Source organism: Dromaius novaehollandiae, chromosome 3 (assembly GCF_036370855.1).
Source record: "Dromaius novaehollandiae isolate bDroNov1 chromosome 3, bDroNov1.hap1, whole genome shotgun sequence".
NCBI lineage: Eukaryota > Metazoa > Chordata > Aves > Casuariiformes > Dromaiidae > Dromaius > Dromaius novaehollandiae.
The window spans coordinates 4420347-4446850 of NC_088100.1; the positions used below are offsets into that span (position 1 = coordinate 4420347).

The 26504-nt window shown below is 54.0% G+C and overlaps 1 protein-coding gene across 1 annotated transcript; it reads left to right on the top strand.

Moving 5' to 3' along the window:
* The first annotated feature begins 289 nt into the window (after nt 1–289).
* TRAM2 (translocation associated membrane protein 2) lies at nt 290–26423 on the top strand. Its single transcript, XM_064508293.1, has 11 exons — nt 290–548; nt 11314–11377; nt 13121–13230; nt 13458–13574; nt 17330–17388; nt 18015–18099; nt 18355–18425; nt 19138–19242; nt 19877–20035; nt 21245–21417; nt 21786–26423. The coding sequence occupies exons 1-11, from the start codon at nt 429–431 to the stop codon at nt 21857–21859; spliced, it is 1137 nt and encodes a 378-aa protein (XP_064364363.1). The 5' UTR covers nt 290–428; the 3' UTR covers nt 21860–26423.
* Nucleotides 26424–26504: the final 81 nt, after the last annotated feature.

The window sequence follows — 26504 nt, forward strand, 5'->3', positions numbered from 1 at the left end:
CAGCATGTGCAGACACCTGGTGTTGGGGTGTACCCGGGGACGGGTGTTGGACGCGGGTGGGTGTCACGCTGTGGGTGCACAGCGCGTGCAGACACCTGGTGTTGGGGTGTACCCGGGAACGGGTGTTGGACGCGGGTGGGTGTCACGCTGTGGGTGCGCAGCGCGTGCAGACACCCGGTGTTGGGGTGTACCCGGGGACGGGTGTTGGACGCGGGTGGGTGTCGGGCTGCGCGCGGACCCGGAGCGGGGCAGCGGGGCGGCGCGGAGCGGCGCGGGCAGGCAGGGGTTAAGGCGGCGGCGCGGGCGGCGCCTGCGCGGCCCCGGCGCTCCACGAAGTTGTGCGGGGCCCGGCGAAGTTTGCAGCGCTGGGCGGCGGCGGCGGCGGCGGCGGCGGCGGGGCGGCTGCTCCGGCTGCTCGCGGCCCGGCCATGGCCTTCCGCCGGCGGGCCAAGAGCCACCCGCTCTTCAGCCAGGAGTTCCTCATCCACAACCACGCCGACATCGGCTTCTGCCTGGTGCTCAGCGTCCTCATCGCCCTCATGTTCGAGGTGAGCCCCGCCGCCGCCCCCTGGTCCCCCCCCCCTCTCCGAGACCCGATGCTCCGCAGCTGCGGACGGGGCGTCCCGGCATATCCCCCCCTCCCCCGTCCCGGTCTGTGGGTCCCCCCAGCCGGTGCCCTCTCCATCCCCCCGCCGTGCCCCCTGGGGGCCGCCCCATTCATTCCCGCGGGGCGCCGGCCGGGAAGCGACGAGCCCTCGGCACAACTTTTTTTTGGGGGTGCTGGGGGGGAGGGTGCAGTTTGGGCTGGGCGAGCCCGTTAACACCCCTCCGCCGCGGAGGCCCCGCGCTTCCCGCCGGGTTTTGCCCGCGGGGTCACGAATAAATCGTTGGGAGCGACTGACACCCCCGCGCCGGGGGCTGCTGGGGGGTCCGGGCGGCGCTGGGGGGCTCGGCACCTTCCCTGCGCCCTCCCAGGGCTTTTCCCTGCGGCCGGGGCGGGACGAGCCCGGGGGGACCCGGGACGTAAAGAAGTGTCGGCTCCCGGAGTTTTCCCCCTGGGCCGCCTCTGCCCCCGGCCCCCCCCCGGAGCGGGAGCAGCCCGGGGGCGGCAGCGCCCGTCGGGGGGCGCGGAGGGGCGCTCGGTGGCTTCCCCTTCCTCTGCGCTGTCGCCGCTGCGGCGGCTCCGAGCGGGGCTCCGGCTTCTCGCCGGAGAAATGCCAGGAATGCGCCGCACTCCCCCTTCTCCTCCCCTTCCCAGACCTCTTCTTTTTTTTTTTTTCCTCCTTTTTCTTTTCTTTTTTTTTCCGCCTTTCTTTTCCTCCCCTCCCGCAGGAGGAGGCCGGGCAGACGGGGAGGGCGGGATGCCCGCCGCTCCGCTCGGCTCCGCGCTCCTTACGTGGAGCCTGGCCCGGCACCTCGGGGCGGGCGCCGGCCGCGGACCCCCCCTGCTTCCCCCGCCGCCCCCCCGCCGCGCCCGCTGCCACGTCTCCGAGCAGACCGAGACGGGAAAGGGGCGGCCGGGGGGGCTGGCTGCGCAGGAAAGGCTCTTTCTCTAGCAAATCGTAGCGGGAGGAAATCCACTTCCTTAATACCCTCACGATCGCAACACCCCCCCCTTCCCCCCCCCCCCGCCCCGTTTTTTTATCTTATTGCAAATGCATTGAATGAGCGAGGCGCTTCCAGCCCGGCGAAACCTTTGTGCGAAACCTTCGTGCATGTGTTTGTCCAGGGCACGGCGGGGTTTCTAAATTAAAGCCCGACGGAGCAGCTGGCTGGGGCGCCGGTTCCAAAACTGCACACAAATGCTGCAAAGTCGGGCTGCAAGTTTCATAGTCATGCTTGGGGGGGGGGGGAATGAGTAAATCGGGTAGGTTGCATCCGTATTGGGAATTTTCTCAGTATCGCTCCAGCAGCTGGGTTTTTTTTTGGGGGGTGGGGGGGTTGGAGGGGTTCTGGGACCAGGCACAGCTGCTGCTTGGCTGTGAATCCCATCCCCACGACAGCGCCGGCTCTTTGCCGGGAGGGATCCTGGGTTTTGGTCGATGCGATGTTCGGAGGCCGGCGTGGAAATGCTTTTTCCTCTTCACTGTGGCTGGAAGCAATGAAAGTCCCGCGGGAGCCCGGTCAAAGCTTTGAAAGGTGGTGGAGGGTCCCAGGGGTGGGATTTGCAACAAATAGCGTTTTTTTTTTTTATTTTTATGTCTTTTACTTAAATCTTCCTGAGCTGCTGAAGGCCTGCGATGTCCTGCGCGTGCTCTCGGGGGCAGACCCCGGGGAGATGGCTGGAAGCGCTGCAGCGTGAGCCTTGGCAGTGCTTTTTTTTTGGTTGTTTTTCCTCGTTCTGTTGATTCCCCTGGAGAGGAAAGCGTGCTCTGCTCTTCCTCAGCCCTCCAAACCAGCCCTCCGCTCCTTTGCAAAGCCTCTATGGCGAGTTTTGGTGGCAGCTCTGATGTCACTGGGTTGACACCTTGCTGGAGCATCCTTGTTTGCCCGCATCCTGCCAGCAGCTCTCGCTTCGACCCGCCGCTCGGATGCCACCTTCCCAGCCGCCTCTCCCCTTCGGCGTGTTGCCGCCGAGCGCGGCTGGCTGTCCCGGCGGTGTGAGCATCAGCGGAAACGGCGGAGTCCGGCTTCACAATAGGACGTTTCCTGCAGCGGAGGATTTCTTTGGGACGCTTTCCGGCAGGCCGCACGACGGCTGCATGGGATTTAACCTTTTCGCCAGTTGTTGGCCGCTTTTGGGCACGCAGCCCGCAGGATTTTGCTCTTCCCCGAGCCCGTGGGAAGCCGTCGCGTAGCGTGTGTGTGGAAAGCCAGTGCCTACTTGTTCCACGAGCAGTCCAAACCAGCAGGAAAAATCTCTATTTTTTTTTTTTCTGAAAACCGGTTCAAACGACTGCTTATAGAAACTCAGGTTGTCTCCTTCGTCGCTCTCCAGACAGCACTGCGGTCGCTTTGCATATCTCTCTTTCCACCCTGTTTTTCTGAAAAACGAAACCAAGACTAGATAGGCTTGGTTGACCCTGCAGGTGGCCAGCTCTGATACCTGCGGTGCAGCACCAATGACTCCCGCGCGCGTTATCAGATCGGCTGCCCTCTGCACAGATTGCCTTTTGGCCTTGCTCTTTTCCTGCCATTTCTATATTAGATTGGGCCCACTTTTAGGTACATACATATATATGGTGTATGCTTGATTTTAAAAATCCACTCTGCTCCAAAAAGGCTCAAGACCATAAACCTGCCCTCCGCGTCGTCCGCTTGCTGAATTTAGGCACGGTCTTTCCGCCGCTGCCCATGTTGCAAGTTGGGGCATCCGTGGTCCAAACCGGCCGCCTGGATGGGGCGGCCTCGTGCCGAGCAGCGCGGGCTGCCGGGATGCCCGCTTCGCCCAGCTGGGCAATGCTTTTGCCATGCGTTTTCCCCCCCATTTGCAATGGTTGTTGCTGCCCCAGCAGTGAGTCACGCTCTCCCAAACGCCAGGTTATGACACTGGCGAATGAAGGCGGCTGACGAATGAGCTGCTATTTCCAGGCTTCCTGCTAAATATACTTTCCCCTCCCAGATCCCCTCTAATGCGCAGCTCGGAGAGCGCACTTTGCCAAAATTAAGACTTAAGCCCTTGCCAGTGCTAATGAGCAATAATAAAGCATGTCTCTGCTCGCCTCCCCTTTGCCGGATAAGGAAACTGAGGCGTGCAGGGGGTTTAAAGGGTGAACAGTATTAGGGGGAGGGGGAGAAAACGGAAGAAAGCAGAATTTAGGTCTGCTTTTGAAAAGGGAATAAAGAGAGGTGCGTGCGCAGTGAGGATGATTGTAGCAGGCTGAGACGTGTGTGTGTGACTAGAGGTGCTGCGACTCCCTCGGAGAGGGTTTTTGTTAAAGTCTGCTGTTTACCTTTGCAGGCTCTGGTCCAAAGTTTGGTCTCCAGTTTGCACACAGGGCTTGTATCAATGCACACCGCGGATCAACAAGCTTTTCTTTTGATAACGGCGGTGAAGAAAACCGCTTTGCGAGAAAACTTCCAAAGCGCGCTTATTTTTTTTCATTATTTTTAGTTGTTTTGCAAGCCGTGGAAATGTTTTCCCGGCTTAAATGGACTACACAACCTCCCCCAGCTTCCCTCAAGAGAGATTTGGAGCCGCTTCCTTCCTTTGAAATGGGTATAACCCAAACAGGGCTCTGGGGTAGCCGCGGTGTTTGCACGCCTGCGAGTGAACCCGGGGTCCTGGCTGCAGTCACGCGGAGTTTGGCGGCCGGGGTGAAAACAGCACAAATCCCACCAGGCTGAGACATTCGGGAATCGTTGGGGTTGCTGAAAGGGGAACTGGTTTTCAGAGGGAGGAATGGAACCTGGGAAGGATGCTCAAAACTTGCTCTCCCAAATAGCAGGGCTTGAGTCCCAGGGTGTGTTTAGTACAGATCCTAAGCTGCCGGTGCCTGGATGTGCACGCTCAGAGGCTTTTACTAAAAGCCGCTTGCATGCCCGAAAAGTGAAATCGGGTTTTCTGATTGGAATCATGGAGCGTTTTAGGGCAAGGGGGAAAAAAACATCTGCTAAAAGGAGGTGAGCTTTGCTGTTTTGCATTAGACAGCTAACACCAGGCTAACAGTGGCGTGAGTTTTTCTAATCATTGCATTGCTGGGGAATAGGTGGGTTAATATGTTGTGACCGTTTGGCCTTAAGTATTTATATTAAAGCCTGTTCAATCCTGGCCTTTGAGGTGATGCCAGTCACCCGCTCGCGCTGCCCCGTGCCCTCGCCTGGCCGCTCTGCCGGCCGGCCCGGCTCCGAGGGCTGCGAGCGGCGGCTGGTGCCAGCGGACTTGGCGAGCCGCCCGCGGCGCTGCCGGGAGCAAGGTGAAGGCATCTGGGAGACGAAGCATCCGCTCTGTTTGCTCGGCCGTGCGAGGGAGGTGGAAAGCGCTTGCTGAAGAGGGCCGGGGCGCTCTGGCTCTGCTTCTTTTGTATTTATTTAAATTATTTATTTATTTATTCATTTATGGTGTGAAGTGTTCCCAGGTGTTCGTTGCCTGTTTGCACCTGGAGGGCCCTTGGATTTATTACAGCAGCCAAAGGATGGGGTTTTCTAAGCGCTGGGATTTTCAGAGTCCCAAAGCACGCTCTGAGCACCGTCCTGGGGCATTTTCCCAGGAAGCAACGTCCTGTGCTGGGTGAAGGCCTGGAGCTGCCCAGCTTTTAACTTCAGGCCACTCTATAGCAGAGTGACTTAATGATCCACCTCTGGGACCTGGCTGAGACCGCTGGAGACCTGGTTGCTCCTGAAGATGCTGTTCCCTCTTTGTGGCTATAGAGAGCCCAAGGCAACTGCTTCCCTACTTTGGCTCGTTCAGGCACATTGCTGATGTCAGGTGGGACGAGACCAGGATGAAGAACATCTCCCTCATCTCTTCTGGCAGTGGTGGACTGCACAGATGTGCTTGCAGGGCAGGGCAGGGAGCAAATGAGGAATATGCTGCCTTTTCCATATGGTCCCTGCTCAGCTCATCCCATGTGGGCGAATCGTTACCTGCACTTTGGATATCTGCAGCCAAATCTTCGTGATGTCCTGTAGGACTTGGGCCTCTGGCTGCACTGAAGAAAGCCTGTGCATAAGAGGAAAAAGCAAGGAAAGAAGCAGGCTGAGGAGGGGACCTCATAGTATAACAAAAACTACCTGGAGAAGCTCAATTTTGCCAGCACGGTTATTTGCCCATGGCATTTTTTCTGCTGGATGGTGGCTCTAGCTCACCTGTCTTGCGTGACTGAAGCATGTCTGGCTCTTCCTCTTCTATTTCAGGCTCTTGTTTCGGAACGAGCAAACAGAAAGCAGCTTCCCGCTGCACCTTCCAGTTTTTGTGCACTACATAATCCTGAAGTTGCTCTTCCTGTTACAAACTTCCGCTTGTGCTGGCCTGTATGTCAGACGCTGGATGTCAGCTCTAAAGCTTTGCTAGCACCAATACTTGTCGATCCTTCCCCAGCCAAGGAGACTGCGTTTCTGGAGTGGTAGATGGGGTTTCTGGAGGTTGGGAAGCCAGACATTGATTTAAGCATCCTTCGTGTTCCAGTCTCTATACATTACACAGGACTGCATAGAGCAGTGCATACGCTGTGACCATGGATGCTTCTAGCTGACGTCACGGAGGGGACGCGGTGAAGGTGACAGCTACATCCTAGGATTTTGGAGCCTGATGCTCAGTTCCCGGAGCTTTGCACGTGGCCTCAGTTAAATCATGTATCCCTCTGCGCCTGCTGGCAAGACGGCGATGGAGGAGGGTGTTGGGAAGACTTGCAGGAGGAGGACGCTGGTTCCTCTGGGGACTTGAAGGACTGGGTTGCTTGCTGGATTTCGGCTGTGTTGGAGCTGATACAATAGGGTCAAATAAACATGACTTGCTTCCTGCCTGTTGGGATGCCTCCATCCAGCTGCCTGCAGCCCGCAGAAAGTGGAACACAGCCCACAGCAGCCGGTAACATCTGTTCCCGAGCAGTTTTTGTCACTGTCAGGGATGCCGGGGTGTCACCAGTGTCCTATTAAAGTGCCCTGCTAGTGCGAGCTGTCACAGAGCCACCTTGCTCATCTTCTTCATGCTGGTCTGTCCCGTGCATTTTGCTCTCGCTGTCCCGCAGCTCCGCGAAACTGCGGCTGGATGGGTCTCCAAAAGGAGATGTCCTTGTCCAGATGTCCTCGTGGTGGTGAGGAGGTGGAGGGGGGCTGGGTGAAGGGTGTGCAGCAAGAACGGGACCCTAGTGGTCTCAGGGGTCGGGGACTCTCAGAGGATGCAGATGAGGAAGCTTATTTCTGATTTCTGCAATTCCAGTGAGGAAAGCATGAAGGTGCGAAAGGAAATTTCACAGTCCCTGTCTTAATGGCCTCTTTGAAACCCCTTTGTGTCCTGTTTCCATCTCCTTTGCCCAGGCGTCAAAATGGCTAGGTTTGAATTTCAGAGCAAGCCCCAGCCTTTGGGTTGTCCTGGCTGCTTACAGCCAGCAGCAGACATGGAGAGATGTGGTTCTCTGGTCCACAGAAAGGCAAAGACAGGTTTATAGGTGGGACAAAGCATTCCTTGTTCCTCGAGGAATGTCTGCTGAGGAAACCTTCCTGCTAGCCTTCATGAAAGCCACCAGATCTGGCCCCCTTCCAGGCCATCCAGAAAAGGAGATTATTGGAGTGCTTGCAAACTGTGCCAGGGCTGAGCACTGAGCAGAAGCTGCTTCCTGCTCTCTGAAAAGACCATGCCTGTTCCTGAAGCTCAGACCTTTGCTCAGAAAGGGACAGACCCTAAAGGTTGCTATAAGGCTTCTAAATTTGAAGAGAAGTCAGTGTTGTGCATTGGGAACTGGAACTACTCTGGCTATGTGCATGGGCCACTTTCCCTGGTCCTGTCCCAGTCATGCTTGCTACTGCGGTGTGGAGGATTCATGTCTTGTATGGCAGACCTGGCATTTTGTGCAGGTAGAAGAACGTGCCAGAAGGGGTTGAATCCTTCCTGGAGTGACAAATTCAACAGGAAGCAATGGGTATTTGCATCTCATGCTTAGGGCAAAGTGCAAAGATTAACCCTTCTCCAAACCTCTGGAAGAAACAGCAGTGAACTAGCTTGGAAAGAGGCAGCCGAGTGCCAGCAATGCAGATGCGGTGCACTGCCGTGTTCTGTTTGCAGCGAGAGCCTTGCAGTTTGGGTGAGATCAGCTGGTGGAGAAGCTAGCTGAACCGAATACCAGCTGGACAGAGCTGGCATCCATGGGCAAAGCAAAGCACAGTGAGGAGCTGGTGCATCTCCTCTGGCTGAAGGAAAAGTCACCTCGCTCCTTCGTCTCGAAGAGTTCTTGGATCCATGCAGGAGTTGGCTTGATGCTTGGGTAGATGCAAAGCCTTTGGTGCCTGCTGCTGTCAGCTCCTATGGGACACAGCATCCCATCCCTACAGCAACCCAAGTACCGTGAGTTTCTTGCATTTGTTTCATGCTCTGCACCAGCTTGTGAAGGGATTTGGAAATAAATCCAAAGACCTGGTTGTCATGCGTCGCTCCAGGATGAAGTAACTTTGCTTCTGTAGCCAGCGAGGTTTGCAAGAGCCAAAACAGTCTCCTAAAGCCAATTTGAGGCCATGTAGGATGCTTTTTTCCATCGCCATCCCAAACCCTGCCCATGGTGTTCCTCTCCCTGGGCAAAGTGCCTCTCGCTTCTCTATAAATGGAGCGCAACGCTTGGGATTTCTTTTTTAAGGGGGCCAGAGTCGGGAAACCCTATCTCCCCCTGCGCGGAGAGGACTCGCGTTGCTTCCCGCGCTCCGGGCAGGCGCTTGGCCACGGCAGGGGCGAACTCAGCGCGCGAGCTGCGGCGGAGCGGAGCAGCCGTCCGGCGCGAGCCCGTTGCTCAATCCTTGCGGGGGCGGGAGGGGAGCGCTTGGCAAAGCCCGCGTGAGCCGTGCTCGGGGACGTTCGGTCGTCTTTCCCCTCCCGCCGTGCCGCTGGCCGCAGCCTGCGAGATGTGAAGCAATATTTCCAGTTGGGTTTTTAATAGCCTGCTGCAGCTTTCAAATGGTTTGGGCTGGTCCGTGTGAACGGCAGCGTATCTGCAGCCGTGCTTGAAGGCCACGGGCTTTTTTGGAGCTGTTGCATCTGCAGCCTGGCGCTTGTCAGCGTGACGTGCCAGCCTGTTGGGAAGGGGAGGAGTGGGATATCGTGGCGGCGTGTTATGTTCCTTGGAAACACCAACACTTCCTATTTTTGTGCCTTGGATTTCAAAACAACCCATCACGCTTTTTGTATGGCCAAAGCGAGTGCTGGCCCCTGGTGCTGCTGCCTTCAGTGCACAGTGCTCCCTGCAAGCAGAAAACTCCTCCGTTCGCCCGTGAGAGGCAGGGTGAAGACACCCGCCCTTTGGAGAGGGGAACCGAGATAAACGCAGTTTGGGGAAGTCGCTTAATCAGTGACGGAGCATGGCTAACGAACCCAGGAGTCCTGACGCCAGGGCAGTGCTTTTACCAATGGGCTACCAGTTTTTTCATTTACTTTATTTTTTTTATTTTTTATTTTTTTTGCATAAATGATATAATGCAAGCGGTGTTTATTATCTGGATCTTCTGCAAAGAGGTGCATTACCGTCTCTGTGCAGCAGCAGTATTTTGTGTGCGTGTTGGGAGGTAGCACATATTGAGCCTTGTAAAAGTGCGAGTGTCTTGCTTCCCAAGACACCATGCTGGCCACCACCCCCCTTCTCGTTCTCGTTCTCCTCCTGGCGAGCGGTGCTTGCAGTCATCTCTTTCCTTTTGCAAATAGGCGCCGAGCGCTGGGACAGGCCACCAAATCCAGCCCCAGCGTTGGCCGGCAGCCCTTCTCCTGGGAGGAAACCCATTCCTGACCGCGCATCTGGCAACAGGTTTAGTCCACCAGCGGGAGGTCTCTGCTTCTCTGTTTTGGCCACCACCATGGACCGAACCAGGTGGCCAGAGGAGGGCTTTGACTCCTGAGTCTATCAGGCCAGCTTGCCACAAGGTGGGGAAAATTCCCTTGCAAAACCAATTAGTTGGAGGGTTGGCTAATGAGCTGAGCTGCCCCATAACTTCTCAGAGCTCGGCAGGGTGTCTGTGCGGCCGCATGCACATCTGGCGTTAGCGACCGAGGCTAATGCTGCGTGTCCTTTGATGCGCGATGTCCACATTCCTGGGAAGGCTGGGCTCTGAGAGGGTGAAAATCTCCTGTGCTCCGGAAGAGGAGAAGCCGCTCATTGCAGTGGGTCAGGGCGAGAAGCGGGCTGGTGTTGCAGCTGGGAGACTGGTGCTGGACATCGCCGCTCCGTCCACGCCATGAACCAGGCTTTGCACATGGTGGGATTCTCCCTGGTTCTTGGGGGAGCTCGGGGTGAGGACAGCCTTGGGAAAGGTCCTCTGCAGATGCAGCATGGGCGACCGAGGCAGCCCTGTCCTGGAACGCTTGGCTCTGCCCCGCCACCGTGAGGCCTCCTGCTTTGGCACTGGGGGTGGATTCATTCCAAGGCTGGACCTTTTAATTAAAGGCAATAAATTAAGAACGTGAAGCACAGCCCTGGCTCTGCAGGAGGCCCAGCGTCTCATTCCTGACCTTTTTGCCAGCGCGTGACGCTGCACGTGCAGCTGGGACCTGGTGCATCGACAGTGACGGGAGCTGGCTTGCCCTCTTCCTTGGAGCCAGAAGCTGCTGCCCAGGTCTCTCCTTCCCCATCCAAGCAAGCTGCTGCTTTCTGCCTTCTGTAGCCAGAAAAAGGTTAAACGCTTTTGCCCCGGCCGCTTTTCCTCTGTGCCGTGGCACCCTAGCGAGCGCCTGTGCTATTTCTGAGGGGGGAGCTGATGGAAATAAGTGATTATTTTAATTAATGCTGCATATAATGCTCCAAAGCTCGGGTGAGGGTCTTCAGGTACCACAACACATGGACCAGTGGGGCCCGTTCTGCGCAGTGGGGTAGGGGTCCTGGTGTCCCCGGGGCGAGTAGGTCCTGTGTGAGAGCAGCCAAGGGTGGATGCTTGTCCTCAAAGAGCAGAGGGCTTCCCCGGTCAGGCTTGTTGGTGGCTTTTGTGGCTTGGTGGCCGTGATGCTTTCCTGATCTGCCCACCTCCGTCTCTCTCCTTCCTCCGTCTCCCATGGGGGAGCTGCTTTCTCTCCACAACACCCACTGGGAAATTTCCTTCCTGGAAATCATTTTGCTTAAATGCAACTTTGGGGCTTCTGCAAGCGGATCTGAAGCCCGAACACCTCTCCTGCTTCCCCACATTGTTTCCTCTGCAAGTTTTGCCGTTTTCCAGCGTGGCTGGAGAAGGCCGGTCTCTGGTTTCCCACACTGTGCGGACGTGCTGGGTAAATAGCCACGCCGGCTCCCCCGGCTCGTGCTCCCATGCCTCCGCCCCTCGCTGCGCGGCCGGCTTGAGCCGCTCTTTCCACTGAGATGATTAACAGGGGAGCTAATTGTGGCCGAGGACTTAAGGAAGTGAGTGCTGGGACGGAGGCTGAGGGTTTGCACGAGCAACGGTGGGCCCTGCCCAGGGGACCTCGTTGAGGCTGCGCGGTGCTGGCCAGATGGGGACAACAGGTAGGGGTTTGGCCAGCATCACCTGCTGCCTCGGTTAGGAGCGGGGATTGATAACAAAACCGATTTCTTGATCCCTTGCGTCATGCTCCCTCGGAAGGGGTAGTTTTTGAGAAGTTCAGCGTTTAAGAAGATGGTCGAAAATAAAAGCTCGCTGATTTTAGTGATAGAAGGCAACAGCTTGCTGCAGATGACTGGAAAGAGCTTAAAACTCATCTGCTTTTGTTTTCTGTGTGTGTTTCTCTGACAGGTTACGGCCAAGACTGCCTTCCTGTTTATCTTACCTCAGTACAACGTTAGCGTGCCTACAGCAGGTAAGAGATGCCGCTACCACAGGCACCCCGCGGGAAAAACCGAACTGCGATTTGCCTGGTCCTCGCTGTCACCCAGCCCGGGCTCACCCTCCGCAGCTGCACGCTGTCGGGGGACCTGTCCGCTGCTAGAGGAAACTCTTTAAATAAGAAACGTTGGGAGGAGAAATCAGTTAATTAGAAGTATTCGAATAATCGTCCAAGGGAAGTGCAGGATTGTTGGGATTAATGGAAAAAAAACCCATTTATCTAAGGATAAAGAGGGAGGCAAATGGAAGATAAAAGATCTGCCCCTTAAAATCTTTGAATGTCATGTGGCTGGAGAAATCATCCAGCTTCCAGATTAAATTGTGGTCTGGGCTCCCGTATAGCACCGTCCAGACAGCTTCCGCTGCCGTGTCCTTCTACTAAGTGCTTTATTCTTCCCTGCCACCAGCAATCTGGAGGCCCACGCAATTATCGCGCTAGTGAAAGAAGAGCAGCACCATTACAGGGAGCAGGTAATGAAGCATATAGGGAAGAAGCTAGCTCAGGACATAGCGGGGGAGACCAGCTGGGCCGGTGGCTTAGTGCAACGAGCTTGCTTGGAGGAAGGTTTCTTGCCAAACTGAATTTTTCCAAGGCTGTTTCACATCCCTCGCAATAAAGACGCCGTTGCCTGTCAGCTGGCAGACTCTCCCTTGTGGCTAGTGTCTCCCCACGTTTAGCACAAGTACGGTTCCTGCCGGAGCAGCTTGTGAGATGCTCTGGAGAAAAGAGAGGAGACTGAGCAGTTACACATGTGCATGATGTTTTCTTCAGACTCGCCATTCTTTTTTCTACTGCCTTCCATGATGCAGGCAACTTTTTCCCTCTGTTTCTGCCCAGCACCTAGCTAACTGGCTCTTCAGGACCAGATAATGCCCGTCTTAACACCAGCTGTCATAAAACCTGTCTGATCCATATTTGGGTACCTAAAATCTTAGGAATTTGTGTGGAAATGCCCGTTACTTCAAGCCACAGGCCCCAGGCATGGCTGTGGCAGGTTTGTTGCCCGAGGGCTTACACAACCTCCTTTTTCCACCACCTCCCATGCATGCCATCACCCAGAGAGCTTTTCCTGGCATCTCCTCATGTAGTAACGCCTTGGCTGCGAGAGGCCAGGGCTGGGAATAGTTGCCTAAACGCAGACGTCTGGGGTATTTTGGTCTGGCCTCTGCCTGCCTCTCCAGAAGGGCAGGACCTCCCGTGGCTCTTATTGCACAGCTCCGAGCTGCTGTCTTGGATCTCTTAATAGTGCAGGGCACCTATGTTTAGGCAGCTGAATTCTGCTCCAGTGGTTACAGCAACTTTCAGGAGTGAGAGACGCTGGATATTGTATGACAACAGGCGGTTGACGTGCCCTGGAAGTCATGGGATGTCCTCTGTGTCCCTGCTGCAGAGGAAAGCAGCCCACGGCACGTCCCTCTGGGAATTCCTAAACCCTGATGCTCCGCGTGGGATGTCCCTGAAAGCATGAGCAAGGCCTGTCACTGGCTTCTGCACTGCTTCCGGATGTTATTCCCTGTCTTAATCCCTGTATTCAGTAGGGGAATTTATCAATGGTACAAGCCCTATCTGCAGCAGGGCTCTGTCTGCCCCCAGAACCAGGTGGCCCCATCCAAGCTGCATGTTGGGAATAACTCCTGGCTCGCACTAAGCCTTAAGCCCTTCCTGGGAATCGTTTGGGTCAGAGTGATTTGGTCCATCCGTTTGGTGTCTTTGCAGATGGGGAGCTGGTCTATTATCACTACGGGCTGAAAGACCTGGTCACCATCCTCTTCTACATCTTCATAGCAATTATCCTGCACGCGGTGGTGCAGGAGTATGCCCTGGACGTGAGTGCTGCTTGGTATCTAAATAGCAAACCTATGGGGAGGGCATGGGGCTGCTGCAGTTAAATGCAGCTCTGGTGAGCTCCGGGGGTGGTCCTTGGGTTGGGGTGGAAACGTGGGAGCTCTAATCTCTGGGGGGTGTGTGGGAAGGAGAAGAAGAGGGAGAGTTCTTGACCCAGTGGCTCATGTTTTTCTTTTTTTCCTTTCTTTCTCCCTCTGCTTCCTCCCAGAAAATCAACAGGCGTCTCCATCTCTCCAAGGTCAAACACAGCAAGTTCAACGAGTCGGGGCAGCTGGTTGCGTTCCACCTCACCTCCGTGATGTGGTGCTTGTACGTCGTGGTGACGGTAAGTCACGGCGTTTGAGGTCTGGTTTGGCTTCCTTCCTTGCACTGACGGATCTCAGTTCCTTTTTCGTGGGTACAGCCAGCAAGTCCCAAACCGGCACTTTTAGAAAACAGCTCTGGGACTTTCTGCTGCCGCTGTCAGCTGCAGGGAATCAGAAAAGCAAAGCTGATGGGGAGAGAGCAGGGCACAATACCTTGCCTGGAGCCTGTGAGTTCCTCCGTATGTTATCATTGCCCACGGACAGACGCAGCTCAGAAATGTGGGGAGATGCATGTAGCAGGTCCCCCTCCCACGTGCTTTGGTGTCCCCTTGGCCCTTTATTTTTCCTCCAAAGCGAAAGGGTGAGCTTAGTCAGAGGATGATCAGTGCAAGCCCAGGCAGTTTGCTTGGATGCTAAAGGCAGTTGGTTTGGAGCCGCGTCTGTGCTTTCAGCTTTCGTTGCGCTGCAGGTGTGTTGGAGGAGTTGCCCTGGGGCAGGGTTTGGACGAGGATATCAGGGGCTGAGGAGCACAGGGACAGTGAAAGTGGAGATGGCAGCAGTGCCAGCCCTCCTTGGAGGAAGCTGCAGAGGGCTCTGGACTCTGTCCCCCTACCTTGGCAACCTCTTCCCTCCCCTCCCCGCTCCCCATCCTGGGCAAGGCCCGTTGTTTCGGCTTTCTGCTGGGAGGCCCCTCTATTCAAGCTGAGGAGGCTAGAAGAGCTCAGCTGGGCAGGTTATCCAATCCACTGACTCTGGGACTTTATAATCAACAAAGCTGCTCCATAAAGACTCTGAGCAGGGTGTTAATTGTGTGCATTTTCGCAAGAGCCCATCCATTAACCCGGGATACTGCAGCCTCTGGAAAGGGCGGAGAAGGGAACGGACCTGACGCGGCGCTGCTGGGCGCTCGGTGTTTGGTACCTGCGATGCTGCTCACGTTGCTGCTCGCAGCCCCGCTTCCTGCAGGGCGGCAGAGAAGACTTGCGATGCTGAGAGGCGTTTTACCTGTCTGGAAACATCGGCTGCCTGACTTTGCTGGGCTCAGGCAGCGCGGTGCGGGGGGCTTGGGCAGGGCGAAAGGCGTTTGCGGAAGCGCGTGAGTGGGAAGAAGTTTTTGCAGCTTCTTGGGAGTTGCGGTGACCTAACGATGTGGACCGCAGTCGGGCAGTGCAGAAGCAAAGCCCCGTGGTAGCAACGTTCGTGAAACGGCTTTGCGCTCTCTCCTTTTCTGTGTGGCGAGTTTTGCGCGGAGCCCGTGAGCAGAGAGGCTTTTCGCCCTTGCGATGCAGCCAGCTGCCCGTCGGCCGCAGGTGCCCCAAAACCACTCGGTGCTGGTGAGAAACTGGCAATTTGTTTTTCCCCAGCCAGGCCCTTTTTAGCCCATCACGCACATCTGCAGCGAGTGAAGCTGGCCTCTGCTGTGCTGTCACTCCAGCTTGGAGCCCAGCATGTTAAAAACGTCCTTTCCTCCGCATGGACCTGAGTGGGGAGAGCGCCAGCCTCTGCTCTGTGAAAGCCTGCATGGGACGCGATGAGTTAAGCCGGCCTGGGACTTGTGTCCCAAAACATCCCCCTCTGTGCAGAGGGGACGCGGAGCAAGGCGTTCGCTTGATTTTCAGTTTTCAAGTGGAGTGGGTTTTTGCCAGGCGCTGAGCGAGCATGGTCCGGGGAGACCCTTTTCCCACTTTGCGCGATGAAGAAGTAAATGGGCTGTGAAGTACCACTGGGGCTGGACCCCAAAAGTTGTGCCTGGCCCTGTTGTCTCTTTACTGCTTTGGGACCTGCTTGCTTTCTCGGTCTGTTATTTACCTTCTGATTTGCATTTAGTGCAGTTGGGATTTTAGGATGCCTTTTGCAGGGATGCGGGGAGAACGGGCAGTAGCTTGCGATCCCTCGCTTGGCAAGGGGAGAAGTCAGCAGTGAGGGGGGTGCCGAGAACCGTGAAACCACTCAGCACCTCGAGTGGCTTCGGGGACGTTTCCGCCCAGAACAGCCGGGAGAAAAAAACTGGAGTTGAAACGCTCCGTTTTGGGGGGAACGAGGTTTTTTGGCTCTGAGGAGGAGGGGAAAAACACCAGAAGGTCCCAGATAAATCCTGAGCGTTTTGGCAGCGTGAAGCGATGACGCTACGCTGCTACCGAACAGAAGAGCCGGCCGCTGCTGGGGTCCAGACGCGGTGCCTGGCCCGCTCTCCTGACGGATGCTTTGCGAGGCTCGGGAGCGGGTCTCCTCCTCCGCGGCGGCGGGGGGTTCCTCCGGGCCACGCTAAGGGACCACAAGTGTCCCCAAATCAGAGGTCTGCTCATGCTGCTCTTTCCTAGTGGGGCTGCAAGGAGGGGAGGCCAGTAGGGAAGCTTTTGCAAAGCAGTTGGGGCTGCTGTTTGTGTGAGTATTTTACTTTTTTTATTATTTTTTTTTTTTTATGCTCCCCCCTCACCAGACCCATGCCTCGGCAGCTCCTGTGCAAACACGCCGCCGTGCCAAGGAGCCCCGAGGGCCGCGCCGCCGCCTGAAAGAGCCTTCAGAGCTCTCCGGCCCTGCTGCCTTGTCCCCCCGCCAACACCCTGCCCTGGCCCCGGCTCGGCATCCGCTGTGGTTTTTGCAGAGAAAACACTGTGAATGAGGGCGAAACGGTGCGGTTCTTTTTTGCCTCCGGCATCTGGTTGTCAGGGATGGACTATCAACTGCAGCGGCTCTCCCGAAAGGTGGATGCGGGATGGCCGGTCCTTACCCTGCCGCAATTTCGGAGGTGGCTCTTTCTCCGGTCCCCTACCTCGCTGGCTTTTTCAGCACCTTCATCTCTGTTTTTTCTGGCTCTTGGAGTCAGAGCAAACCAGCTTATGCCATTTTTTTTCCTCCCCCCAGTGGGAAGGGCTTTCAGCCTTGTTTACTTTCCCCGTGTTTCCAGGAACTCTGAGATCCGTGTAAAATCTGTAGCGTTGACGCAGCAACTTCTCTGGACGCCCCACGTGTGCCCCGGACTTCACAGAGCAGGTCGTTCTTTGAAGTGTCCCGGCCTCCCCCAGGCTCCTCTGGGTCACGCTGCTGAAAAGAGGGCAGAAAGGGTGCAGGGGACGGTGACAAATGGGTCCTGCGCAGGACTGATTTTCTGTGCAACCTGTCACTCTGTGCAATGCCCGGCCCAGGATCGGGACCCCATGTTATCTGGTGCTGTGCAAACGTGGAATGAGAAGGCAGCCCCGTCTTGTAATTTACCCTGCAAGCAAAAGGCAGCAGGCCAGAGGGGAATGCAGGCAGGGGAGAATTAAATTATGCAATGCATATTAAGTTATTTTTATAAAGGTTTTCTGGTCCTCTTTTTCTTCAGAGGTGCTCCTTTTTGCTTAGCTGGTGCTCAGGTTGGAAATGCTGGTGTGGAAGAAGCCTCCTAGACCATGCATGTGGTTTCTTGTACCTGTGCTACCAGCATCTTGCCTCTGCATTTCCAGAGCTTGTGTGGCCCAAACCCTGAAGTCTCCTACCCTGAGCTCGGAGCCTTTTATGCAACCAAGTCAGCAACCTTTAGCCCAAAACCTGGAGGCCTGAAGAAGCTTGAGCAGTCTGCTAGAGACCCGTGAACACAGCTGAGCTTCGGTGATCTCAGCCTCGGCTTGCCCAGTGGGGCGCAGTTTTTAATGCACGTAGGTCGTGGCAGCTCTGAAAGGACTCGAGCCTCTTCCCCAGGCTCCTCGATTTGACGCCGCGTTAGCCCGCCCCGTTGTAACCTTGCAGTGCCTGTTTCTTCTGCTGAAGGTCCGCATCTCTTCTCTTTCAGGAAGGATACGTATCAAACCCCCGGAGTCTGTGGGAAAACTACCCCCATGTTTATCTTCCGTAAGCACTCGCGAGGGCATTTTGTTCTTTGGCTGACCGCATCCTTCCTCTTTACGGTTTTCCCTGTGGCTGGGAGCAGGGTGCTGACAACACAGCACTCGCACGCAGCCTCCAGCTCCCTCCTGCAAGGACACCGCAGTGAGATCCTGCTTTTTAGCCGGCTTGGGGAGGATGGCGGCAATCTTATTTGCAGTCCCGGGGAGGGTATTCCTGGAGGCAGGTTTGTCTGGGGGACCTCCAGGCTCTGTGACTCATCCCTGCTGCTTACTCCCTGCTTCACCTGGGGCAAGCCACTTATTTGTTCTTCATTTGTCATAGTGGAAACAAAGAAGCGGAGGGTATAATCCTCCATTCTTGGCATTTTGCAAAAGTAAGCATTAGGTTTGGAGACCACAGCACGAGCAGCCGGATAAAATCCGGGCATGATTAGCTCAGTTAAACATGTAATTTCTGCCCAGTAATGATGCCTCCTAAATCCAGTGGCTTCAAAGAGGCCAAGAGATTGCCTGGTACCCTGTGGTCGGCTCTGCCACAGGCAGGAGCCTTCCCGAGACCATGAGGCTGGGGGGGCCCCGTGATCTCTCCGTGCCCCAGGCTCTCTCATGCGGCTCGTCCGTGCGTTTCAGGTTCCAGGTGAAGTTTTTCTACCTGTGCCAGTTGGCGTACTGGCTGCACGCGCTGCCGGAGCTCTACTTCCAGAAGGTCCGCAAGGTGAGAGCCAGGCAGGAGCTAAAAACATCACCTGAGGTGGCTGCGGTGGTTTTAGGTGGAGAGCTGGGGGGTGCTGGACCGTGGGGACCACCACTGGAGACAGCTTTTTGAGCATGGATCTGGATGCTGCTGTCTCTCAGCTGCTCGTGGTGTGCTTGGTGCTGTTTGCCCACCAAATTGGGGAAAAGTGAGCTTTGGGATTTGAGGGCAAAGAGGTGCGAGGGGTTTAACGCAGCCCCTTTCTGCCCCTGCCAGGAGGAGATCCCTCGCCAGCTGCAGTACATTGCTCTCTACCTGGTGCACATAGCCGGCGCGTACCTCCTCAAGTGAGTTGGCTGCCTCGGCCTCCCTTCCTGCACCGTGGCCGGGACTGCAGGCCACCTCGTGGTTCTGCATTGGGTGCTGAGCTGGTCCTTTTGCAGGACTGGGCTCGGCATGGGTCACCCTACAAGCTTTGGCCGGTGGGAGTAAAATAGGATAAGGAGACTCCTTGTGAAACAGATCGTAGTTAACTTGGAGAACTCCCTGCTGCAGGATGTTAAAGTCAGACTGTTTTCACAGACCTAGCTAATTTTGAAGTACTTCAGCCAGTTTATGCAAGTGCATGAGTAACCTCTGTTCACAATGCACTGCAAAGGAAATGTTGATCTGGGGACCCTTAAGCGGAGGCTGAAGAGTGCATTTTCCCTGGCGTTAGGGGTAGCTCTCTCCCCTAGGGTGCATTCCCAGCATGGCACATGCAGACAGGCTCTTAGCTTTCCTCTGGTGTGTACAGAGCAGCATTGCCAGGGGCTCGAGTTTTGTGTTGGACTGGTCTCGTCCAGCCTCTGCTACTGGTTTGGGCCCCTTTATCACTTTTGTGGCTTGATGTTTTAGAGGATTTTCCTCCCCCTGTGATCCTACAGCCCCTGCTGCAAAGAGGTCTGGGTTTTGGTTGACACTTGCTGCAGTTAAGGAGTTGCAAGGCAGATGATATAGCTGGATATGAAGGACCGAGGATGACCAGCCCAATAATTCGTTTCTTCTCTCCCTTTCTAGCTTAACACGCTTGGGGCTGATCCTCTTGCTGTTGCAGTATTTAGCGGAATTCTTCTTCCACATGGCCCGCCTCGTCTACTTCACGGATGAGAACAACGAGAAGCTGTAAGCAGGAGAGCCAGACATGGCTTTCCTTCCGCTTGTGCAACTGATGCCTGGGAGAGCCACCTACATCCCGAGGAGGCTCGCTCTCAACTTCCAGCTCAGTGTTGGGCAGAGACCTGCGAGGGAAGGGCAGGACCTACGGCGGGTCTCACTTTCTGACAAGAGCCAGTTTAGGGGTGGGGTAGGGTAGGGGGAGTAGAGGGCAGGAACAAGGCTCGTCGAGCCACGCTGTGCTCAGTGTTGCTTTGTGTCTTGTCAAAGGTTAGTAGATAGACAGTCCTGGCTGTGTTTGTCCTGCTGCAGTGTGTGTATCTGTGTGTGTGCATGCACAAGGCACCACTGTGGGCAAAGATGTCATGGAACTGGGCCCCTAAAGTGTGGTGCTGAGCAGAAACTTGATGCTTGGCAGCTAATACTCCCCTCTTACCTCCATTGAAGCGTCAGAGGATGAACGCTGATGATGTGAACCTCTGCTGGGAATGATGTTTGGTCGTGACCTGGCAGAGGCCTTTTATCACCGTGTGGCCTCCTCAGTCACCATCTGCCATATCTGCCAGGACATCTGCCACCCAGCTGGCTGCACCTCATGATGCTGACGCTGGCCCTGCCGACACCTTTGCTTGTCTTCCCACAGATTTAATGTCTGGGCTGTTGTGTTCGTGGTCACCAGGCTCTTCACCCTCACCCTTTACATTCTGGTTATCGGCTTTGGGCTCCCTCGGGTGGAGAACCAGGCCCTTGACCCTGAGAGAGGGAACTTCTTCAGCTTCCTCTTCAACAATATTCTCTTCAGGTAAGGAGCTGTCGTATCCCCTACCATACCGGGGTGTGGAGGGGGCTGCCTTTGTATCATGTGCTTTCATGTATGCTTATGTGATCAGGAACACACTGAGGCAGAAATGAGTTGTGAAAACCTCTCACTTAAGTTCCTTGGTGGTTTTCTCACATGGTTGGTTTTGCTCAGTTTGGAAACCCCAACAGGGATCTGAAACTCCTTGGGCTGCCTCTAAGGAAGGTCTTAGCAAGCTGGGATGGCAGGGAGGGAGCAAGGAGGGATGAAGGCTATTAAACCATGGTAGTGGGGAAAAGCCAACAAACAAGTTCTTTGAGTGAAGTAACCAGTTATAAAGGATGAGTGGAAGCAGGTATCTTAGAGAAAGACTTGCAGGCCCTTCCTTCTTGTACCCTTAACTGCATTTACAGGGATGCAGTTGATGTAAAGAAATTTTCCCTTCTGCTTGGAAATATTTTGCTGCTTACTGGCAATGGGAACCAGGGGATAGGATGAGTTCTCCATGGCTTGCAGTCCCTCCATCAAGACTGGGAGCCTTTCTTAGCCAGGCAGTAGCTGTGAGTTCAGTTCAGAAGTCTTTAGGGCAGCTGCTCTGGGTCCCTTCAGTCATTTCCAGGGTTTCCGGAGCCATGGACTAGTGTCAAGCTTGAAAGTTTGAGGGCTTTTCCTAGCTCCCTTCCAACCATATGCAGCTTCTAGCTGGTTATACTCTAAAGACAGTACATTTCTATAGAGCAGCCAGGGGCCATTTAGTCCATTCCAGCCCTAAAGTCCTGTCATCTGAGAGCTTAGTGCTGGAGAGGGAAAGAAGGACAGCTGTCCTGAGCTCAGGGCATAGCAGAAAGTAGAGATGTTGGGTAGACGGAGACTGCATTTTTTACTGGCACCGAGGCCTGGACCAGCTATATTACTCCACTGGTTTCATTCACCGGGCAGTCCTCTGTTATGCCTGTGGGTCTCTTGCACAGGAAAGAGGCACAGATTTATTTTGAATTGGGAGGCAAGGTTTTGCTGGAGCTGAGAAGGGCTCTTTCTCAGGCAGCTGGTGCCTGCCTCTGGCATCCAGGTGGCCGTGCAGGTGTCTTGTCTTGGGGGCCTTGGACACTGACACCACTGGGTTTTGGGACCAGGCCTCTTGCTTCTCAAAGGCTGGGTTCGTGGTGGCCTCGTTCTTCTGTTCTCAGCCTACCTCTTCTCCGCCCCTGCCAGAATGAGTGTGCTGCTGTTGGTGTGCCTCTTCCAGGCCTCGATGATGTGGCACTTCATCCACTTCCAGCTGCGGCGCTGGAGGGAGTACTGGAACGAGCAGAGCACCAGGAAGCGAGCCGCCGCGGCCGCCGTCAGTGCCAAGCAGCAAGCCAAGCCTCTCAAGAGGGACTCGGGTGAGTGCCATGGCCGAGTGGCCGGCCCAGGGCTGATGAGGGATGGGGTGGTACTACCTCAGGCATGAGGTGTCAGCCCTGCGGCATGGTGTCCCCGCTGTCACCTCTGCCAGGGGCTGCCTGTGGAGGCAATGTTCGAGGGATGATGCCTCCTGCTGCTCCTTGCTGAGCGTGGGAGATCCCTAGCAGGGTTGTGTCCTGAGGACCACAGCTCCAAGCTAGTAGTGTTTCTCTCCGTGTTTATGGGCTAACCCTAATTAAGCTAAGGGCATGTGGGTTTTGGCTTTTTTAAGCCTAGGCAAAGTTTTGGCCCATCCAGGGTGATGTGGGACATACTGTTGTCCTTCCACCCTCCACCCCATCCCCAGGTTACCATGAAAACGGAGTGGTGAAAGCTGAGAATGGGACCTCACCGCGAACCAAGAAGCTCAAATCACCGTAGAAGCAAAGGCTTGTCTATTAGGGAGGAAGATGAGATACCAGGACTAAGAACCAGCCCTTCCTCCCTGTCCTCATGAGCATCATCTTCAATGGCTTGGAAACTTGTCATCTTCACAAGGTGTCTCTCACTCTCTTCCCTTCCTTTCTTGCTCTCTTGAACCATTTGCAATAAAACCAAAAAGGTCCCTTTCCCCTACTCCCTTCCCTTCATAGGAGTGTGTTCCAAACCTCCTGTTTTTGTCTTCCTCTGTTTCATTGTAAGTCAGTGTGCAATTTTTTTTTCTATTTTAGTGTTTGGGTTTTTTTGGTTATTTTTACGAATGCATCATAGATGGTTCCAAACAATCCTTTTGTTTTCTTCTACAGTGTGTTCCTCCCTTCCCTTTGTGCTACTTCCCTGAACCCCTGGTTCAGGGGCACGGCAGCTTGAAGGCACCACATGTGTGTGATGAGAACAGATGCCTGGAGGAAGGTGGTAGGGCTCTGTGCTCAGTCATGGCTGTGACCATTAGGCTCAGGGGTGTCCTTGAGTGAGGGTTGCCTCTCCAGGGACACATCTGTCGAGCACTTGGCAAGTGCTACAGGATGGTGATGCTGCAAATACGTACCAGGATCCAGGGGAGAAGTCTTGTTTCACAGTGGACTTCTGGTAAATGGGGTTCCTCCGACCCCTGGTTTTGAGCTAATTTCGGAGAGCTGTGCAGCAGAGAAGGGAGAAAAGTTCCCTCCTCATAGAGAATCCCCATCCTAGCCTTTGCTTGCCTTAGCTATTCTGGTACAGCTGGTCCCTCTTATCTTCCTGGCTGCAGGAGGTGAGCTGCCCCTATAGCTGTCCTGGACCTCCCCATACTGAGAGCTGGGCTTCATGCTTTGCAACTCTTAGTGCCTTGTCATGTGAGCAGTTGCATCCTCAGGTCCAGGATGCGTGAAACCTTGAGTCCTGCCCCACTCAATGAGCACATTTGTCGACTGGCCTGGGTCCCACCAGACCAGGTTGTTTGCCTGCTTGAGTGTGACTCATGGACCTGGTGTTCTTATGGCTCTTAACCATGTCCAGATGAGCAAACTGGCTGCTGCGAAGGGTTTTGCATTAATGGGACTCTGCTCTTCATGCAGTCACCTTAGCCTTCCTCATCCCTACCATACTGGTCCAGCTGTGCCATCTGCAGCCATCAGCTCCTCTCTTTGTTTCCAAAGGATACAGAGCTTGTATCCACTCAAGGTGCTATCAAATGCAGGGTTTCTTCCAAAAACCTAGCCCCTTCATCCCTTTCTGAGCTGTGAATGAGATGATAGGGAAGGGAAAGGAAGTCAGGGGCTGCAAAAAGTAGCTTGTATATTAGGAAAGGCCTGACCTGTGACACATAGCTGTTGGCAGGTGGAGTTGTCCCAAATCTACCTCAGAGGCCATCTGTTCCCACAGACCACTTTTCCCTCTTGCTCCTGCCTGTTGCCATCTGTACATGCTGGCAGGAGATTCATGGGAACCACCTTGGTCTCCTGCTGCCCCTTTGCTGGAGAGTAGCATCTCCTGCCCAGTGTTTCATGCTTCAGCGCCAGCTCACTGAGCAGTGGGCCCCTTTTTGGTGCCATGCACTGGTCCAGATTTGGCAGATGTGCAGTAGACAGGTACCTCTCAGCCTGCAGCTCTCCTCTGGGGGAGCTTCTGTAGCTGGGCTTTGCTGTTGGTGCCTCTTGTGCAGCAAAGCCAGCTGTAGCTTTCGTTCTGCTTCACTATGGCAGGAGCAGGTGACCAGGTGTGCACTTTCAGCTGGCTGAGAGGAGAGTGCCGCTGGTTGCACAGGGTCAAGGAGAGCGAGGGCAGTCTTTGGTATGCAAGTAGGGATTGAAGTCTGCCTTTCTTGCCAGTGAGGGAGATGCGTGATTTGTTAGTGTGCTCCTTGCTCAGCCCTGTGTGCAGTTGAACTCCATGGCTCTCTTCAAGTGTGATTCTTGCATGTGCTTTCTTGCGCGTGAGGCTGAAGCAGTGTCATCCTTCAGATGATTCATATTTTGGGGAATGAATGACAGTCAATTTTCTGCCACTCTCAGAGATGAGGGGTTTTTTTCTTCTATAGGTGTCTTTGCTCTCTTTCTTCCCCTCTCCTCGTTGAACCCCAGCTAATGTTGGGCGCAAGATAGAGAAAATGTGCAAGAACTTGGGTACGGTTGGACAAATTCCACTTGTTCCTCCATCCCCATGACTCTGAATGTCAAGCAAGATGTCAGCAGGAATTGGGGAGAGGGGTCCCCTGTTTTCAGAGGAAGTGAGGAAAGAAACTTTGGAGCAGAGCCCCTGGTGTTACCTTACAATTGCTCCTCTTGGTTGTTGCCAGAGAGATAATACAACTTTTGGCTTGAACGAAGTCTGCAACAGTGCCTTCAGTGCAACATGATAGGAGGGGAAAAGAGCTTTATGTTAGGGAGGACACAGAAAAGGCGTAATGTGAAAAGCCTTTCCTTTCTGCTGCCTGCCTCCCTTCCCCAGCCATCCACTGCCATCTGCCCTCCAAAGAGTGAATGCTGGCTGGCACCTCTCCATAGCCTTAGCTGGTCCGTTCTACAAAGCAGGTGCCTTGCACCAGCTGAGGTATTGACTCTGTGTTAACAGATGACACATACAATCCCCAAAAACTGGCTGCTGAATAATTCCTCCTCCTGCCTGCTTTGCTTCAGGCAGCTTTTCCACTTGCACAATCCTGCGTCTTCATAAAGTAGCTAATTATGCTTTGTATCCCAAGTGCCTTATGTTGCCACGTAGTCTCTTGTATTCTTGATCTGTGTACTATATCAATAGCTATATGCCCTCCCTTTTTACAACATATGTATGACATATGCTACACTTATGTGTTTATGGATAGAGCTAGCAGAAAAAGGGACAGTTTGTTTTGGAAGCATCTCCATGTTTTCTTTCTTTATCCTAGGATGGGAGCGGGGGGTTGCCCTCCCCTGTCATTAGTCCTCTGAAATCCCCTTCCTTTTCCTGTTATGCTCAACTGCAGTATGACCCCTAGGGTTTTTTGCGCTGAGCCTTTGCTGTAATGCGCTATCAACTGTCATTCCAGAGGTTTGCAGTCCACTGTCAATCAGAGGGGCCACCACAGGCTGCTTCTGTGTTTGTCTTAATATGAACACCATCCTCCTGGCTGCAAGCTTGCAGTAACTGGTTTTACAGTCATGGCTTTTCTCAGCAGACCGAGCCTTCTCTCCAGCCCAAAGAGCTTTTTTTTCTTCCCAAACAGAGTATTTTCTCTGCAGGTTCCTAGTGGTGAGTCTTTCTTTGACCATTCTACATACAAAGATGCTGAGAGTCCACTTTTCTCAAGTGGAAGCTCTTCTCACACCCCATCCTATCAAAACCTTTGTCTTCTGTAAAAAATAAAAATAATAATAAAAAAAAACAAAACAGGAGCTCTTGTCCACCACATTGTGGGAAGTTTTAGAGACTATGCAAAACCGCAGGTCCCTACTTTCTTTGTAACACTATTGCTTGCTCCACACCCTTCCTATGGGCTTGTGACTGCTTCTGTAGTCTGTCCATTATCCAACCTGAGAAGGCCAGGAATCAAGTAGTCTGTGATTTCTGTGGTGTGAAGCATAGTGTTTTCCTGCCCCTAGCCTAGAAAAGCTTTGAAGTATCAGTTCTCCCTTCTTGTCAGAGTAGGGAATGGGCTTGGGAAGAGAAGGGGGTAGAGGAAGAACAGATGTAGCATTTCACATATAATTTTTGAGTGACTCTTAAATAATGGGGCATTATAGTTGCATTTTTTTTAGGATTCTTTTTTTCTTATTCATCATGTGTGGGGTTAGTAAAGAAGAAGAGTTCCAGTTCCCCTGTATGTCCCTCTATACTTAACTCACCATTTAAAAATGTATTTTTGGTAGGCTTCTCTGTTGGAGTTGAGGTGGGGAGAAAGACTACTCTAGGATGCCTTCCCCCTGCAAGTTAGTCTTGAAGCCTGTAGATATGCTGGCTTCATTGCAGTGCATGGGGGTTCACAGCAGCATCTGACTCTTGCCTTAGGTGAAGTCTTGGTAGATGGAGTCCGTTTGACTTGCATCAACAATAGATGGAGATGATAGTGGTCTGACTACCGTCTTTCTGTAAACTTCATGAGTGTGTAATAGATGGTTTATTTGGCAGCCTTTATATGAAACTGTGAAGTATGTTTCTGAGTCTCTAGGCTGTGTGGGGTTATCTGGGCTCTTTTTTTTTTTTTTTTTTTTTTTTTTTGCCAGCAGTGGGGAAGAACGGATGTTGTAAAAGCTAGGTAGGGGCACGTAGCTTTCCTTCAGACATGTTGAACTCCATGGACCAAACTTCAGCAAAGGAACTCAAGGAAAATTATGTTCTTCCATATTTATGCTTTAGGGCAAACTTCCTAATTTTGGCGTGTGTGTAGGGGGGGAAGTAGCAGTCTCAGATGTTTTATCCCATTTGTTTCATTCTTCCTCTCACAAGTTTTTGTATGGATTTTTTTGATGTTTGTTGTTAAATGACTTTTGTGATAAACTCAACAAAAGTATTTTCTGAAATAAACAAATAAAAGGCATAGATTCTTCCACTGCTGCTGTTCACTGATGCTTCATCGCTCTGCTAAGCTGTGTGTGTGTTTACGAAGCAGGCTGGGATGGGCTTTATGTAT